We start from the raw sequence: 18,087 nt of genomic DNA on the forward strand, positions 1-18,087 counted from the left end.
TGGTGAAAATGGTCAAATATACTTGAAGAAACCACTTCTATTAAAGTCAAGACAGTGTTTTCAAGGAAAAATGTAATGATTATGTTTGGACAAAAAAACGGTGCTTTTAATAAGATTGAAAAAATGGTTACTCCAAATCTATATATATATATATATATATATATATATATATATATATATATATATATATATATATATATATATATATATATATATATCCCCCGCAACCCAGTAGGATAAGCGGTTTGGAAAATGTATATATATATTTTTTGGAAATATTGGTGCTGTTTTTGTCTTTTTGAAAATTGCTTCAATTTTTTATCAATCAAAGGAAAACAAAATAATGGTGTAAAGAGAAAAGCCGGCTTTGAGGTCAGGAAGTGAGAATTCACAACAGAGTGAAGAAGTGCTTTGGTCAACAGTGGCAGCAGTCAGAAGTACAGGGGAACTCGGAACTCAGCAGGAGTTTGACGTCAGCTACGGCTAACATCGCAGAAACAGTTTATTACTTCTGATTATTAGGCGGCATATTTATTTAAAAAATAAATAAAATGTCCGAAGGACATCCTACACTGCTGATCGAATGTATGATGCTGCTGTAAAAAATGTCTTATAACATTATAATAAATACTTAACGTTTGTACAATCTGCTTGTACTAGTTTATGATTCTCTGCAATACCAGGAAATGAACATGCTATTTGAGAACTTAAGTTGTATGCCATGTAAGAAGTTAGGTTGTGAGATTGTGAGTCTGTGTGTGACACTCGGAAATGAGATGAGTTTTCAGACCGGACCCTAGCAACATTGCTGTCGAAGCATAATGGCAGTTCTCTATCCTCTTTTTGCTCACTGACAGATAAAGCCAACTTGGAGAAAAATCCCCCTGTGTCCGTGCTTCCTCTTGGCACAGGAAATGACCTCGCACGATGCCTGAGATGGGGAGGAGGTATTATATAAACTGCCGTTATTATTATGATAATTCAATTGCCCAAACTTAAAAGGGTGCTTCTATGTGCTGCCGAATAGATATTCATACTTGCATTACTGTAGTTGGTGAATTTCATATAATAGGAAAATGCTCTGAATCTATAGTGTACTATTTACATGTGTAGCCTTTGTTATTGTATGCTAAATTTCTGAGAAACAGCCGGTAATGTAACAGAATAATAAATAGCTACTTTGGGTAAGTTAGTCCCTATCGTGCACTGAATAGCTGGTGAGTGCTGCCGTTAAATGTGTGTAGAAGTCCCTCTGTACTTTGTCGTGGTCTAACCAGTGTTTTGATATACCTGAGGTTACGAGGGAGGGAGTCTTTTGAAGATCCTGAAAGAGATCGAGAACAGTTCAGAGGTGCTGCTGGACCGCTGGAAGATTGATGTCCATCCCAGTGACAAAGAGGAGAAGGGCGACCTCGTGCCTTACAGCATTATCAACAATTACTTCTCTATCGGAGTGGTGAGTTTTACATTCCCAGCAGTGAGCGTGTGCACTAGTCCAAACACAAAAGCAGAAAGCCAGCTGGTCGATTCATTATTATTTATAGAAGTAGCCCAGGCCCCCTAGAGGAATTCAAATTTTTTTTTAATTTCCAAGATATTATGCTGGCCTCGTGGTCACCCACTCATAGATGAAAAGATACCAGTTGTAAGCCGACGATTCCAAAGTGAAAAACAGTCTCTTGGTCAAACTCCCAGACAGGTTTGACATATTATTGATGCACGATGTTGTTTGGGCCAATTCCCATTATTTTAACATATTATGTATTTATTGGATTTAGCAGAATTGTACCCCTCTTAATAACAGCTTCCCAGAGAGCAGTATCTTCATTCATCTAGGGATTGTGTGTGTATATTAAAATTTATTCAGCAATCACTTTTGTCACTTTATTGCGAAATTTACATTACTTAGTGTCTTTATTGGAATAAGCCCTTGTAGTAAATGTTTCTGGGAACAAAAATTAGCCGTTAAACACACACTTGGCTTTCAGCTAATCCCCAGCTCTCGGTGTCCCACTGATGATTTCGGAACCTCGGGTGTCTAATCAGGTAGATTACGGCTTTCACATGTTGGCCATTACAGACAAATGTCACTGGAAATACGGCAATTGACATTTGCTGTTTCGGGCCTAGTCTGCTTCTCGCGCCGTGACATTATAATTTGATGGCAAGATAAGCGATGCATGCCTTCACAAATGTTAGCTAAATGATGTCCATTTTTACGCCACGTCCCTTTCTGGCACCTAACTACCAGGCAATCAGCTTCCACTGCCGACTGCTGCAAATTACTGTCAATTCGACACCTATAAATGCCAACAAATATGTGTGTATTAAGGCACACAGTCATTGTACATCATGGATTTTAAAATATTTTCTTCTCAGTAAAGGCTGCAGATCTCAAATACTGAATATGTGACATTTTCACATTTCACGTAAGACCAAAACACAACCCACATACATGTAACGTTACAGTTGTGAGACTAAAGTTCATTTATATATAGTTCATTTGACAAAGATAGCAAACATTGAATATTTGTTTATTGTTCCCGTATTTATTAATACATTTTGTGATATTTATAGCTCGCTTGTGTTGATAATAATTTGACCAGCAACACTCTCATATCAAATTCTGTCATTGATGAATATATGCTATTTCTTCAACATTACCAGCTCATTTTAAGTGAGACTGATTAGATTATAATAGTCACTTTGCACGTAAACTGTGTCTTAGTTGTAGTTTAAGCCCGGAATGTGTGGTGTTTTGAATCGACAGAGGACGGGACTTTTCTCAGCAGTTTTCAAAGCAGGCAGTGAGATTCAGTGGTTTTGTTCAGCATGGGAACGTTTCTCACTGGAGTGAAATCGCAGTGGGCAGTGCGGAGCAGGGATTTGGGTCTCGCAGAAGCCAGGCTTCGGCTCCTCTCTGCAGAGCTGGTGTGTGAACATGTTATTACTAAATTGATGCGAGTAATTTACTTTTCATAAATGTATTTTTTCCATAATTTTATATTAAATCGATGCATGGAGTTTTCATTTTACTTTTCATAATTTAATTTCTTCATAATTTTATGTGGGTCTTTTGATTTCCAAAGGTTTTATTTTTCTGCAAGGCTGGTATCTGAACATCTGTATAAATTTGATGGAGAGGCTTTTATTTTATTTTTCAAATTTCAGAGTTATTTTATATGAATTTATATTCTTAAAACCTTTTTTTGTCTGCAAAGATGATGTGTGGAAACATGTCTTTTCAGGGTGATACAAATGCAGGCCTCTTTTTTTGTAATTTCGGAGTTATTTCATTTTAGCTGTATATTTAGATTTTTAAAGGTTTTTTTCCAGCGCTAATATGTCAACATTTTAAAATGTTAAATTTGTATGCAGCCAGACTAAATTTTGTCATCATTTTATAGAGATTTTGTATAAATTTGATAAAGAAAAATGATATTACAGTTTGCTGTAAAATATACACATTGATACCAAGAAGTTCTATCAACAAACAAGGAAACTCATATCTAGAATGAGCATGGCGGTAAGATCAGACCTTGGTGATTTTGGATTTGATAAGGCACTCCGAGCGGTTCGTGTGCTTTGGATAGGGATGGTGAAATAGCAGAGGAGCGGCAGGCAAGTGCTGGTCAGAGTTCAGGTCGTGACTGAGTGTCCTTCATTAACGAGAATGGGCAGACAACAGCCTCAGGTGACCACAGATGGGTTGGTGCATGCAGACCTGTCACGGCACGAGGCATCCCCCGGTTCTGTGAAGCGAGCAGAATAGCTATCAAACTTTTTATACGTGATAAAAGGTGCGGTTGACTACAAATGCTCATCCATCAACACAGCCTTGATAACTGGACCTGAACATGTTTGCTAACAGCTTGCAGACCTTTAAACCTCCGAGTGCATATTTGTAACAGTAAATCATCTTGTCATTCCCTAAGTCTGTAGGGTGCATTTTATTGGCAAACTTCATGTAGGGCCGCTAATACAGCATGATGCATTTTATAACATGGTACCATCTTGAGTAAGCAGCAGCATCCCAAGATGGAAGAATTCCTCCTTGTTTTGGAGGGAAAATACAGAGCACATCCTGTCAATGGATAGCCTGAGAATCTTCCATGACCCACCAAGGAGCCCGGAATCCTACAGAGTCCTCGTGTTTATTACCTGCTGTCACCGAATTTGTGTGGACTGGAGCATTTACTCGCGGAAAAGTGGTACCAGAATTCTTGAATGGAGAATGTTGTAGGTTTCGAATCACACTGCAGCCCGAGTGTCCTCGCTGAAATGGCGTTGCAGCCTACTCAGGGACATCCTTCAAGTTCAGTTATTGTTTATTTGACTTGGTAATTCACATTGTGCGAGAAGTCTGACAAATTAAGCTGTTTGTATGAAGATTAAGAGGATTCCGAAACCTCGCTGGAACGAAGTGTGACATTTTGTGTCACATTTCAAATCGAATTTCCCATTTACAATAAAGAGAAATCTGGTAGCGCAAAGATTACAAAACAAGTCATCCTCATGATCCTTTCAGAGATTATGCAGATTTAGAAGGATTACGCCTTCGAGGAAACTGCATACTGAAGATTACGTGAAAGTTAAAAATTTAACCATGCAAATTATAGAAGAGAACAGTGCAGGATATGAGCTGTAGACTTGAATTGATTGTGTGATTATTTCAGAAGTTATTACATACCAGTGTAATAAGCTAGTTTAATCCCATCATTTAGAGGTAAACATGTACAAGTAGCTCTCTGTAGGCTATCAGCCGTATAACGTTGCAAATAAACCTAGCAAACCTCCACTGAATTGTTTTTAGTGACATATGACTCTGTTTCTATGAATACCCTTCGAATGCCTGTTGCGTGTGACGCAGGGCAGCGTTTCCTCACCTCTGGTCGTTACACCCCAGTCACCCGCCCTTCGTTGCACTGCTTGTTTCTGCTGGCTCTCCGAGGGACTTGTTAGCATGGCAACAACAGCACTCTCATTAACCCGGCCAGGCCGGCCTCCCGCTTTAAGATGCTGATGACGCTGCTTCGCTGGGGGAAGACAAATATGTTATCCCTCCAGCATGTATGTGCATTATGCTAATAAAATGTTATATATATATATTTTTTTTTGGTTTTTTGTTTTTTATTCAATTGAAGTCTATGTGCATTTTCTACTTTAAAAATATCAAGTGGGCGTCCAGCGGAGAAACTCCTCTCGTCAAATAAACTTTGTGTGGAGATTTTCTGATTTTTTTTGCTAATCATGTACCATTTAAATACTAATCCAGATTTATCCTACTTAATTTAACTAGTTGAATAATCCCCCATTAAGAACTGTAATGATCCAAATCAGGCTAGGCGAGTGAGACTGGGAGCTAATCACACAGGAGGCCCAAAGATAATGTCGTCAGTCTTCTAATGACCCTGTACTCATGTCAAAGTCATTACTCTCATGGTGAAGGAACATCATCTGCCTGCGAAACTGGTAATTGGACTAAATGTTGAGCTATGAGAAGACATTACACATGTCCTTTATTAATTTGGGCACTGAAGTTCTGTGATAGTAATTATCGGCACTGGGTGGAGAATGAATGTCTCACGGGGGACCCCATTATAGATGGGGTAAGCGTCTTTCGCATTGAGGGTGGAGACATTTTTTTTCTTCTTTGCTATCCCACATCGGAGCACAAATCCCTGAAGGTGCAGTTTCTGTGGTGCCCACTCTACGGCTTGTTTGTGGCCCGGTGGTCAAAAAACCATTTTGTAGCTGGCCTCATAATTGCCTGCACAAAAAGGAAGTAGCTGGCCTCATAATTGCCTGCACAAAAAGGAAGGCCCGTCCCCGGTACCCATGCTCTGGCGTGGATAGCTTGGCTCTGGACGGCGCGTTTGTGGCCCAAAACTTAAACCAATGGGGAGGAGAAATCACCTCTCAATCTTTCGCTTTCTTGTTTTGGTTTATTGTGGGTTTTGTAAGGGATCAAGTAGCCATCTTTCAGAAGCATCCGTTCACTTTAGATCCTTTTGTCCATGCTGTAGAAAGTGTGGTCATTGGGGAATGAGGAAAAACTTTGTAACTGTGCCTTCAAAGGGCATCGAGGGAGAGAGAATTGATTTTTCTTGGCTTATCCTAAATTTTATGCTGTGAACTAGCAGGGGGTCGTCCCTGTGGCTACAGACGCAGTAGCGAAACTCAAGAAGATAGTGGTCATAACAGATTGCTTTTGTGGGGCAAATAAAGAATAAACCGCGTGTAAAAGTTTCTTCAACTTTTTTTGTTTGTTTTAGCTCTTACGGGAAAAGACCGTGTAAAGTATTACTTTGTGTTGTATGACTTTGTACTTCCGTTTTGTCTGCTTTTTAAAAACATGCAGATACCTTTAGATCATATGGCCTAAATCAGATAGATTTCATGCAGTTTTCGCATCGTTCACATGTTATCTGCCTCAGTCAAGGTTTATTGAATAAATGCAACAAAATTAGGCCAAGTATGGCAGAATCTGCAGATTTTCCTGACTTGCACACTCCGCATATGTCCTGTCACACCGTGTTATATCATTCATCAATAAGACAGCGTTTAATAATTACGCGACTTCTTTTTACCCAGAAAAAAAACCCAAAGATGTGCCCAGTGCTGGCGGCAGGCATGCGGGGCGCGGCGCTCGCTAAACAGACGACCTCACGCAAAGACGAATGGCCGGGCAGTGAGCCCCAAAAGGGCCGACGTCCTACCAAAGCATGTGAAGAATCCAAATATAGCATGAAAAAAAAGACAGAAAGCGAATTATATGGCACGTCCCGTTTTCGCTTTTAACGTGACACCCGGTCAGTTTGAAATATTCATCGGGACGGCTGCCACGTTTTTTCCTCCTTTTTTGAAACGTCTGATTATGACATTGACCGCCGCTACCTGTAGTGCGATCCCACCGCAAGGAGGAGAGCGGAGGCCTTTCCAACAGGCTCGTCATTACGTTTGCCAAGGCGCCCCCCCCCCCCCCACACACACACACACACACACACAACACGCTAGCAGCATAGCTGCTCTTCTTGCCCGGGGTCAGCGAGCGAAAACGACGCACTGTTGCCATGGGAGTCAGCGGGATTCCGTACGGTCGGAGCTGTGATTACTCGCAATGTGTGTTTAATTAATTAAACTGTGTGGAGAAGCCATGCTGCTCAGCCCTTTTGTTGGTGATGTTATGTCTGGCTCCTAGTGTAGCCTTGAAACCTTACTGCTCTGTGAAGGCCCGTCAGTTAGCGGCTAACTCGTGCCGTGCGAATGAAGATGGATTGTTCCAAAGTTATCATCGCTCAGTGGCTGTAGGATCCCGATGCACTTAATACTGCATAATATGAGTATACATGTGGCAATATTGAATGATAACAGGGGAGCTACGGGTAGCTAATTTAAGCCACTATAGAACTGTAATTACAAGGGAGCTGAACTCATGTCTCCTTTTTATAGGACGCCTCCATTGCCCACAGATTCCACGTCATGCGGGAGAAGCATCCCGAAAGGTTCAACAGCAGGTAAGCCTGTCCCACCCCAACACTTCCGCGATGCTGAATCCTAACTCTTCCCCTTACGATAAGTGACAGCCGGACCCCCAGACTACGTGCTGTTTAGGTGGCTCATGATGCTCTGGATGCCGTATCAGAATCCTTCCTGTTTTAATACAATGCTGCGTGTCCGCTGGACACAGGTACTGTAAACACATCCATCAGAGAAATGAAACAGAAATATGGGTGTCGAACGTCTGGCCATTTTACTTTCTGTGTCGTACACAACAGTGAGGAGTTATCTTTTAAGGAATGCAGCTGACGTATTATTGTCAAAGGCTCAAATAATGTTCTTTTTGGAGGAAGAGAACAGTATTGAAATTTAGAAGATGGCTGATATAAGTATGTAAAGCCATTTTAAACCCCACCGAGAATATTTCACACTTACAGTTAGTTTTTTTTGTTTTTTCCTTGCAAAACATTTTAAAAGCATTTTCACTCTGAATGATAGTAGAAAACCAACTGGTCATATAAGGTTCCCAAAGACAGCTAGATATAAGAGGATATTGTATCATGAGTAAAAGGTGTTTCGTGTTTTATCCGGATGTTTTATGTACATGTACAACATGAGAGGCATAAATTATTCAGCCGTGTTGGGCTCTAAACTTGACCTCCTTCCAGAAAATAAATATCATTTTAGAAACTTGGAATCTATATTTCTATAAATAATTAACATACCAATAAGTCATCCCTAACAATAGAGAGTAATTGGTTTGGAAATTGAATTTGCTTGGGTGGCTCAGTTTCATCTATCTGTCAGGACAATGACACAGGAGCTTTAGCAGAGGCTCCTGATAATCATATTTATGCCCATAATCATATTTTACATTACCAGGTTTGGAGTTCAGCAATTTGCCCGGTGAACTCCAAATTTATTTTTCTGATACTGTAATAAAATTAATCTTTAAGAGAGTCTTTGGTTGACTGTCTGCTCTCCTGAAAAGTGAGATATGTCCACACGTAAAGGTGAAGGCAAAACACATGATGGGCTTCTTTGGGTAATAAATCCGGTATTTTTGCATGTATGTCAGTGTCCTGTAGGAGCCCTACCCACCTGGAACTCTCGTCCGTTCAGCCCGTGTGTGTCGGACGTGCTCATGCCCATTGTAAATGTATCGCTTATAGTGAAGGCTTTGTCTCCATTCTGCAGAGGGAATGACTGTAAGGTTGACAACGATCTGAAAGAAAAAAAATGAACAAATGAATTAGCAAAATGATGCAGACATAGTACATAACTATGTGTATAGATATTGTTTTATCCAATTTTGAAAAATGATTGAGATATTTTAAGAAAATTATACCATCTGTTATTTGAATTCTATGAATAATTTACTGGAAGGAATGGGTTTAGGATCTTTCTATTACACACTATCCTTTCCATTTGAATAATGTATGATTATAGTTTTTCAAGGTATTGTGGCTTTTGCAAAATCGTCCAAGGGGGTCTGAGTCTGTTGTCAAGCTCCGAGTTCCTTGAAGTGCGGTTACGCTATTTTGAAGGGTGACCGCTGGATAAAATGGTGGCTAAAATGGTCACTAGTTCAAGTCCAAGTCTGCGTTGTCGTTTCCCACAGCAAGATTTTCAGCTGAAAAATGCATCGCGAAATCAGCTGAGAGTGACTGGAGTCTAAATATAACCGGGGACATACAGGCTCCCCCTCCCTCCCCCCGGTCTGTTAAGAAGGTTGGAGCAGGTCTTCAGAGTCACTCCACACAAAACACTGGTAAAGAGTCCAGCTTTCTCTAGGGGGGGCTGAGAACAGCCGTGGCCCCCTCATCATCCTTATCATTTTCCCTGTTCAAAGAGTGAAAATTTGTTTGTCTCAGAATTGACCTTAAACAAGATATAAATATTTGATCAGTCTTAATTAACATGAAAATAATAGCATATTCATTTTTAATTATGAAAAGAAAGGACTTTTGTGATGAATACACAAGCCTGACTCCCTGTCTTGATTTGCACCTTGGGTGATTAAGAAGAGAGAGGTGAGAAGATTTGACACTTTTCAGATAGATTAATTTACTGGTGTAGCCGGACCAGGAGGTGATAATGAGGTCGAGGATTAAAACCAGACAATCGGGGCCACGGACGACTCCTGTCTCGTTAAAATATACTGTTCATCTTGTCACTGATCTGCCTCGTAATTACACACTAATCTCTGCCTGGGAGAGAAGCTCAAAAATGCTCAAAAATCTTTTCAGCTCCATCATAGTTTCTGCTTGTTTTGTCACCGCTCCCATCCTCACAGAACCCACAATGCACAGTCTGATTAACGGTTCGCACAACAGTCTGTTTCCATCGTCGAATGAAGATATCAATATCAACATGTCACATCCATCGGATGACATGACGTCTGATTTCCCACTGTCTTTCTGACACTCTGCAGGGACGGGATTAGGGCGTCATGAATATTGTAAGGCACTTCTCTTCCACAGACGAAAACGCTATTTAAGGATAGATAACATTTGTTGCCTTGTCGCTAAGCATATTAGTGCTTCTTCTTTAGCATCGTAGAATTAGCGTTAGCCGGTGCCCCCTCTGCTTGAAAGGTTCTGTGCCCGTAGCTGAGAGCTCGGTCTCAGAGCAGCTTACTCAGACCCTCTCGGTTTATCCACTCCATAAAATATTCCGCAGTTAACCTTTCCCAAAGTCAGGGGGAAGCCGAGACATGGAGCGCCGTTTAGCATAATGAGGGCCCCCATCAAAGTGAGTGCAGCGCCGGGGCCCAGCTGACCCCGCAGCCCTGGCGCACGCAGTCCTGCTGGAGCCCAGGGCCCAGCCAGCGAAAGTCCTCGCACCTCATTTGAGATGAAATAATTTGTCTAAGCAGGCTGTCATCTATAATTAATGGCCACTTATGAGTGTAATTTATTGGGGATCTCACCTGTGGCCCTGTCCGTCTCACGACAGGGGCACCCTCATTTACACCCACTCCACCAGCTTCCACAGCTCTCAGATCTGTAATTACGGGCAGCGGTACTGTAAGAGGACAGGACGAGGGATGCGGCGGGATCCGGAAACATCGAAGCGTCCCAAATAGAGCGGGGGGGGAGGGGGGGGGGGGTGTGTGGAAATAAACCTACTCATCTCCCCGCCCCACGATGACTCGCTTTCACACTGGGCAGGCTGCTTTAAATGTCCGTGTGCACACGGTCGGCACGGATGTTATTAGTAAACACACTTGGCATGCACGCTGGCTGGCGTTAGCCTGTGAGTGTGTGTTTGTGTGTGTGTGCGTGCGCAGGGACAATCTGTGGGAGTGTTATTTGTAAACATGCTTCATAAGCGTGCTTGTGTGCGGGGGTGTGGTTGGAGACACCTAAAGCGTTGGCTTCTCCTGCCCACAGCCCCGTGCCCCTGCCAGTCTCCCCCTTGCCTGGTTGGACCCCCCCCCCGTCCATATGCTTCCTTGCCTCCGCTGGACTCATTGGAGCGTCCACCAGCCCCAGAGTTTCCCCCAGCACGAGTGCCGGGCCTCCAACTCCCGTTGAGCCACCAGCTGTCAGCTACACACCTCTCCATGATCATTATCGTTCATATTCGGAGAGCTTTACATTCACAAACTGCAGCTACTACTCAGCTGTATTTCACATTGGCTATTTATTAATTCTCCGTAATTCTTTTCTTTTTCCGTTCCGATATTTTAACAAGTAGTACAACGTTTATAAATAGACATCGCAATAATTAGCTATTTTTGTGTGGATCTTAGCCACATATCTCTTGTTGAATGACTTGCATCCTTACACAGCCCATCGGATTTATTTAATTCTACCCATTAATAGATGAATTTCATAAAATACACATGCATATGCTGTAGATAATTTGCATTATATTCCAGTACTGTTCCCCTATGTGTGTTATAAAAAGGACAGAGAAATAAGCAGAAATTAGCTGTATGTACGTGTTTACTGTGCTTTCATGTTGTGACAATAGTAGTGTAAGTACACACCACTAGGTGTCACTGTAAAACATAACGCTTCTCACAGTGGGGACTGAGTCATTCATAATCCTGAAGCAAGTTTCCCTTTTGACAGTCAAGGAGGAACTAACAATCAGGAGAACTTATGGTCACAACGGTTGCAGCGGCTTTGCCTACCCGCCGGTCCGCCGTTTGTCGCGTCCCCACAGCTGCAGATGAAAAGCAGTCGTGTTCACAAGGAGATGATTTTCTAAATCTTAATCCTAATCCCAGAGGTTTGAGACAAAGAGTCCTTTATCTAAAACCTACTGAGTTGCTTGTGATACTGCTGTAGAGTCACCCATCTATTGAGTGTCCTATGTTCCTTCTGTACCAAACCAGGTTGCTACCGTAACACACTGTAGGTTTATAATCGGAGGAGTTGCAGAACTCTCACCCAGCCTGCTTTGGCATTTGATCCCTACAGTACTGCGCTCAATCTTGCAGTGACATTCAAACTGTGGAAACCCTACTTAACATCATGGATGGGTCACATAGTTTTTACCGTGGCTTTTACAGGTGTCTGTCCTCTGAGTAATAAATACCGTTTACAGTATTTTTGCAAACACTAAACATTTAGTGTTTATAGTAGTCAAATATTTGCTGTTTTCTATTCCCTGAGCATCCAAGCAAGATTTCAAGCTGAAATGCAGCATGAATACTCAGAAAATGTCAGAAAGTATTAGTGAAAAACAGGATTAATTCAGTTCAGTCGCCACACTTATCTAAGTTCTATACTTATCGATACTTTTTGATCATGCCCTGGGACAGAGGAAGAGAGGAAACAGGACAGTTCTTGGGTCCATGTTTTTACACCTGAAGAAAGGACACCACTTAAGACAGTCCTTTGTTATACAAAGAGGTGCAGCGCGGAGACGTTAGTTATGTCAATGCAATATTTATAACCTCTGATCAAGAAGAAATTAGTGGGAAAATAAGGTCATAGATCATCCCAGGTTAGATTAAGTGTCAAAAAACACAAAAATCAATGACAACATGCCTTTTTTTGTCTTTCGGATTCGGGGGAGCACTGGAGCGGCATCGCCGGGGGGGCAACGCAGCCGCGAAGCCCCTGTTTTTATCATGTTATTATGGTGGTGCTGCACTCGACAAACGGGCTGGTAGGAAGAGAGCATTGCTGGGTTTGTACCTCTTAGGTGGGCTGTTTGCAAAATGAGACCTAGGATGTGTCTGACTTGCAGTATCATTATGTCTCGTCGAAATTAAACCCCCCCGATTTAGGTGAGAAGGTGTCAGAAGATCAAAGTGGTTTTCATTATGAATTTGTTATCAGTTTCAGGTCAAGCGTTTTAAAAAATGAAACGGAACTCAAAGTTTATTAATGAGATCAGAGCTTCTCGCTGCAGACTCACAAATGTTGCCGTAGCTTTTAATCCCTCAGTCTGTTACAGTCCTCATGCTGGAAGGGAAAATTGTTGGAACGTATGTGAACAATGGTCTGCGATTAACTGCCATGTGACTGGCCAGCTAATCACTGGAAGCAGCAAAGCAACAGGTGCTTAAAGTACAGCCATCGGTTAGCTAACAGTCATAATATGTGCACTTCTTGTATCGTATTTATTAAAAGATACTGTAGAAGCCACTCCATGGGGCATACATGTAACTGCCATATTTTTAGTGCCAAGTCTACCAGTGTGAAAATTAAATGCAGAATCATGTTTCTCAAATGACTGAAGCAGCTGTCCCTCTGTGATTCCTCTTCCATTTGGACACCCCCCTAGCAGATTAAGTCTTGTCCTTTCATTCTCAAAGGAAACGTCCTTGAAATTTTTGAAGTCGGCCCAGTGTTGTCTGTGACACCAAAGAGCAATGTTTCCCAATCTGGTCCTTGGGGAGCCACAGACAGTCCATGTTTTTTTGCACCCCCTCTAGGGAGCAAAAGTGTGGACTGTCTGGCAGGAAGCATGGAGGGAACAAAAACAGGGCCTGACTGTGAAACCAATGTGGAAACCCTGCTACAGAGACGTATTACTCCCCATGGTATTTATGTTCTCACTATAGACCTTATGCTGTTGGAGTTGTCCCAACGTCATCTGTCAGCACCGCTGATGGAGATGATGACCATAGTGTCCACCAGCCGAAAGGAAACAGATGGAAATCAAATTAGACGAATGGGACACTCCTAATTACCTAATGAGAAATGAGAGCACTCCGTGATTTGTCGTGGGGACGGTCTTGTTAGGTTAAGTGGAGAGAATCGACTAGAGAGCCAGAAGACGATCTTTATTGGTCTTCCCAGTGAGCGGCAGTGTTGTGTGCTCCTGTGTTTGTCATACTCCAGTGTACATTCTGCAACACAGACCAGTACACAGCCAGCCATATTGTTGACTCTTTTGCTGCGTAGTGTACCAAGAGTTGACTGTGAAGTATGCTGGTGTATTGCCATTCCCTGTGATATGATCTTTTTGCTATTCTCTATTTCGATAAAGGATACAACAGAAGTTAGTCGTGGCTTTGTTAGTTAAAGCTGATTAAAATAATGCCACTCTATTCCAGGCAATAAGCTGTCTCACCTACGGATGATATGAGACAGGCAGTCCCTGGGAGAAAAAAAAGCTTCTCCTCTGAGGATAATTCTCATTAATGCAGTAAGAACATTACCACGGAAACCTGGCTGGTCTGTTGACATGATCAGTGCTGTTTAAACACTGTCTCCGTGGGAAGAGTTTCCACTTGGTGACCAGTTAAAATAGCCTCCTGGCACCTGGAGTTGAAGCAGAGGGGAATGTTCCGACCAGCGTCCAAGACACAGTGTAAGAGGTGGGAATTCTTGTCATCTGAAACAACCAAGGAACAGAACTGAGTATATATTTCATAATGAGATAATGCCTTTAGCTCATGGCAAATTCAACTTTGCATTTTATTACGCACATGATTTTTTTTTCCTATGAATATTTCTCCCTGCAAATTTATTTTTCACATCTTGACACTGTATTGTGTCTGTTATCATCTGCCTCTGCTGCTAATGATTATTCTCTTACCCAGAGAACACTTGTATTGCACATAATCTGTACTTAATCTCAAAAGGCAAAATACGTATAATCCATCGTGCTATTATAATGGTCTTGAAATCATGTCCTCCTCCAGGACGTGTAGGAGGGATCACGGCTGTTTCATTGTATGTATTAGTGGTGCATCTTTAAGCCGATGAGAAGCCATAATTCCGGCTGTCCGCAGGCTGCGACGTGCTGCTGTATGTATGTTGCAGTGGCAAACTCTGATGTTTAAGTACAGGGCAAATTGGCTTGATTTGATTTGACGTTCTGTCTCCAAGTCCTCTGAAACAAACAACAAAAACATTAAGCAGCACCACAGTGCACAAGGCCTCCATAAATATTATTGCAAACTGCAGCCCTGCAAAACGGGTAGAAGTTGCATAGTGCACAATTAATGGATTAAAAAAAAATTTTGCAAGTAAGAAAGGCATTGTAGGATTTTAAAAGATAGAGATAAAATATGCATTATATAATTATGCCAAAGTCTAGGTAGCAACCCATTCGACCACTGAATTTTTGACTAGATGGGCAGCATAGTCTTGCTACTATGCTGTAAAATACTGCTATTGTTGTAGATATAAAGGGCTTAAACTCATTGCTTTACCTGAATGGGATAGTGCAGGTATGTGTGACATACAGAATGCACATTGTAACCGTCCTGAATACGTCTGCTAAGCAAAATAAGCAGGCAGATAGCAATTTGCAACCCTGAAACCTCAGATGCAGGACCAGCCCCCTCATCATGTCCCACAATCCCCCGCTCCGTACTCCACTGTATCTATTGATTATGTTGCATGCTATAAATCAATGTCAGGTTTGTTTCTCCTGGAAGTGGCTAATGAAAGCTCATTTTTAAAGTCACTAAATGGTCCTGACAAAAGGCATAATGAGGAAATCAATAATTTAGCGATTGTTGCTCTTGTTTATCCTAATAGATCGCCGTTGTAGACTTTGACTCCAAAACATAAATTGCAGTTTTCTTTACGCGGCCTTCAGTCTTCCCTTGATTATATTTCAGGTCAGCATTTATTATATGTGAGAAATATAGATTATCTTCGGTTAAGGAAATCAAGAGTAAGGAGCAAAACATCAATGCAGTTGTGCTCACAGAAGGGAGCAAAGGAACATACCCATGTTTTATTGTCAGTTAATAATATTACAATAGAGGTTACAATACAGTATCGGCTCTAATGTCTCATTAAAACATAAATGGACAACAGTGATGAGCCGTGGTTGCCATGGCAAGGAGCTTGACTCTGCAATGAAAGGATTTTCTAACTGATGTGTGGCAGATATGTTGTTTTTAAGTCATTGACTGAATGATTTATTCTGCTATAAATACTTCACATATTTTTTTTAAAAATGACTATAGGCAGCTAAGTAACTAAATAATAGGCAGCTAAGTAACTAAATAATAGGCAGCTAAGTAACTAAATAATAGGCAGCTAAGTAACTAAATAATAGGCAGCTAAGTAACTAATTACACAATCTTTTCAGAAACAGCTAATAAGTCTCTTTAAAAAGGAAAAGCAGCTTATTACCAAAGCAAACACCGCCGTGTTTTGTTAGTTAAAATCATGGCAGTCAGCTTTAGGTAGCTAAGTATCAAGCAAAACAAATATGCCGTATTGTCGCTTTGCCAACTGTTTCCAAAGCGACTTAGCATTTTTGTCCCTCTTTGCGGCCAGATATTTCGCTGGAATAATTCAGGTGAACTAAGTAATTAGGGACCCAGGGATTTTGGCCAGGAACCTTGCGGCCTTAACCACTGTTACCCACAGCCCGACATTAACATCATTAAGGCCTCTAACTGTCTAGCTACTAAATAATATCAGTCACCGTTCTGTCAGTGGTCACCCTCGTGGAAAAAATGATACAAGACAATCCAAAGGTTAATTGTATTTGACTTTTGACCCTCTAATTCTGGCAGGGCTGGTCCTCTGTCACCTACTCGGTACACAATGAGCAGTGGGCACGAGTGTCAGGTGAGAGCTCCTGATCTTACCACCACCACAAAATGCCAGTGGAACTGAGCCAGTAGGAGTGTTAATATCGCGTCTGAAAGCACTGAACACCGCAGAAGGGGTTTTCCAGGCATGTCATGACAATGAATTAATAAATTGCGAGTCATTAAGCTCACTGGACTGGGAATTTTGGGAGCCAATCAGATGTACTGTGAGTATAAAGCACAGTATGCATATATATGTGTGAGTGTGTCTGTGTGTGTGTGTCTGTGTGTGTGCGTGTGTGTGTCTGTGTGTGTGTGTGTGTGTGTGTGTGTTTGGGTTTGCATAGATAACATTTGTGGACAAAAATGTCCCCAAAGTGAAGTACAACCTGTAACCTCCTCACTTTTGGGGAAGTTTTTCAGGTGCCCATTTGGAGAACCTCAATTTTATTAAAAACAAAAACCTGTGAATGCAATAAAATAAAGTAAACATACCAAAAGTCTTGTATCTTGTTTGGTTACTTATGATTAAGGTTAGGGCCGGGTAGGGGTTAAGGGTGGAATTATGGCTTTTCCCATACAAATGAATGGACGGTCCCCATTTAGATAGACATGTAGGTGCGTGCGTGTGTGTGTGTGTGTGTGTGTGTGTGTGTGTGTGTGTGTGTGTATGCATACACACACACACACACCCCAAGAGTCAGACAATGAAAGTTATTACGACTCCTTCAAGGTTCACTAACTCTCAGCCTAGTGAATTAAGTCAAGCCATCTTCACTAGATAAACAGTGACTACCAGGCTGTCAGGAAGTATTGATTTACCTCCCGGGCCATTCAGACACTAAGCGCCTGCCTCCGTAAGGAGATTTTCTCCTGCAGCTTTTTAAATATTTTTTTTTTTAACAAGCATTTTTTAGTTCCCTGTATTTCCACATGCATTTACCACGGCACTCTATAAAGAACAATTCCCAGTAAATAGACATTATTTGGGGCCATTTATGTATTTCTGCTGCATTTTATGAAAGATATTGAAATATACAATTTGGAGATATTTATGTGTGCGATTTTGTTGGAAATAACTATGAATTGTGAGTAATTGCTTATACAGGACTTGCGATAAATTGGTCTTGTGCACATTGCTGGCTATTCAAAGTAGTTAATTGTATAGTAAGCAGGGATACTGTACAGAAATAATATTCAGAAAAAATGCTTGTCATGCCGTTTTTTTTCTTTATAAAATCATATTTATTAGGTAACTATTCCTTTGGGGCTGAGGTATAGATAGAAATGTGCCATATTTAATATAACAGCTAATACACCCGTTATTTTATTTTAAATAGTAACACTTTCCTCTGACGTCGGTGCCCCTTTAAGTGCTTTTGAGCAATCAAGCTGCCTTGGGTTAGAGGCTTTCTTAAGTCAAACACCATTATTAGTTTGAAGTATCCAGTCGGTCGAAAGAACAGCGTAAACGTCGTCTGTCATGCTGACCCTCACCTCTCGCTAATTGAGATTACGGAATGTGCTGCACCTCGCTGTGTCGGGATGGTTAATAACCACGCCGCATGGCTCGGGTGACCTCACATAATTTGCCACTTGTAGATTCTGGTGTTTTT

At 41.4% G+C, this 18,087-nt stretch overlaps 1 protein-coding gene across 5 annotated transcripts in view; it reads left to right on the top strand.

Annotated features, from left to right (window-relative positions):
* dgkb (diacylglycerol kinase, beta) overlaps positions 1 to 18,087 on the top strand; it is a 59,971-nt gene that overhangs the window by 27,004 nt on the left and 14,880 nt on the right. For all 5 annotated transcript variants that reach the window (XR_007399956.1, XM_049026985.1, XM_049026988.1 and 2 more), the window contains 3 exons: positions 858 to 947; positions 1,296 to 1,456; positions 7,453 to 7,517. Coding sequence is in view for 4 of the 5 variants with exons in the window: in XM_049026985.1 (XP_048882942.1) it covers positions 858 to 947; positions 1,296 to 1,456; positions 7,453 to 7,517 (316 nt within the window). In the remaining variant the exon portion in view is untranslated. The remainder of the gene's footprint in view (positions 1 to 857; positions 948 to 1,295; positions 1,457 to 7,452; positions 7,518 to 18,087) is intronic.

This window comes from Brienomyrus brachyistius, chromosome 9 (assembly GCF_023856365.1).
Source record: "Brienomyrus brachyistius isolate T26 chromosome 9, BBRACH_0.4, whole genome shotgun sequence".
Classification (NCBI taxonomy): domain Eukaryota; kingdom Metazoa; phylum Chordata; class Actinopteri; order Osteoglossiformes; family Mormyridae; genus Brienomyrus; species Brienomyrus brachyistius.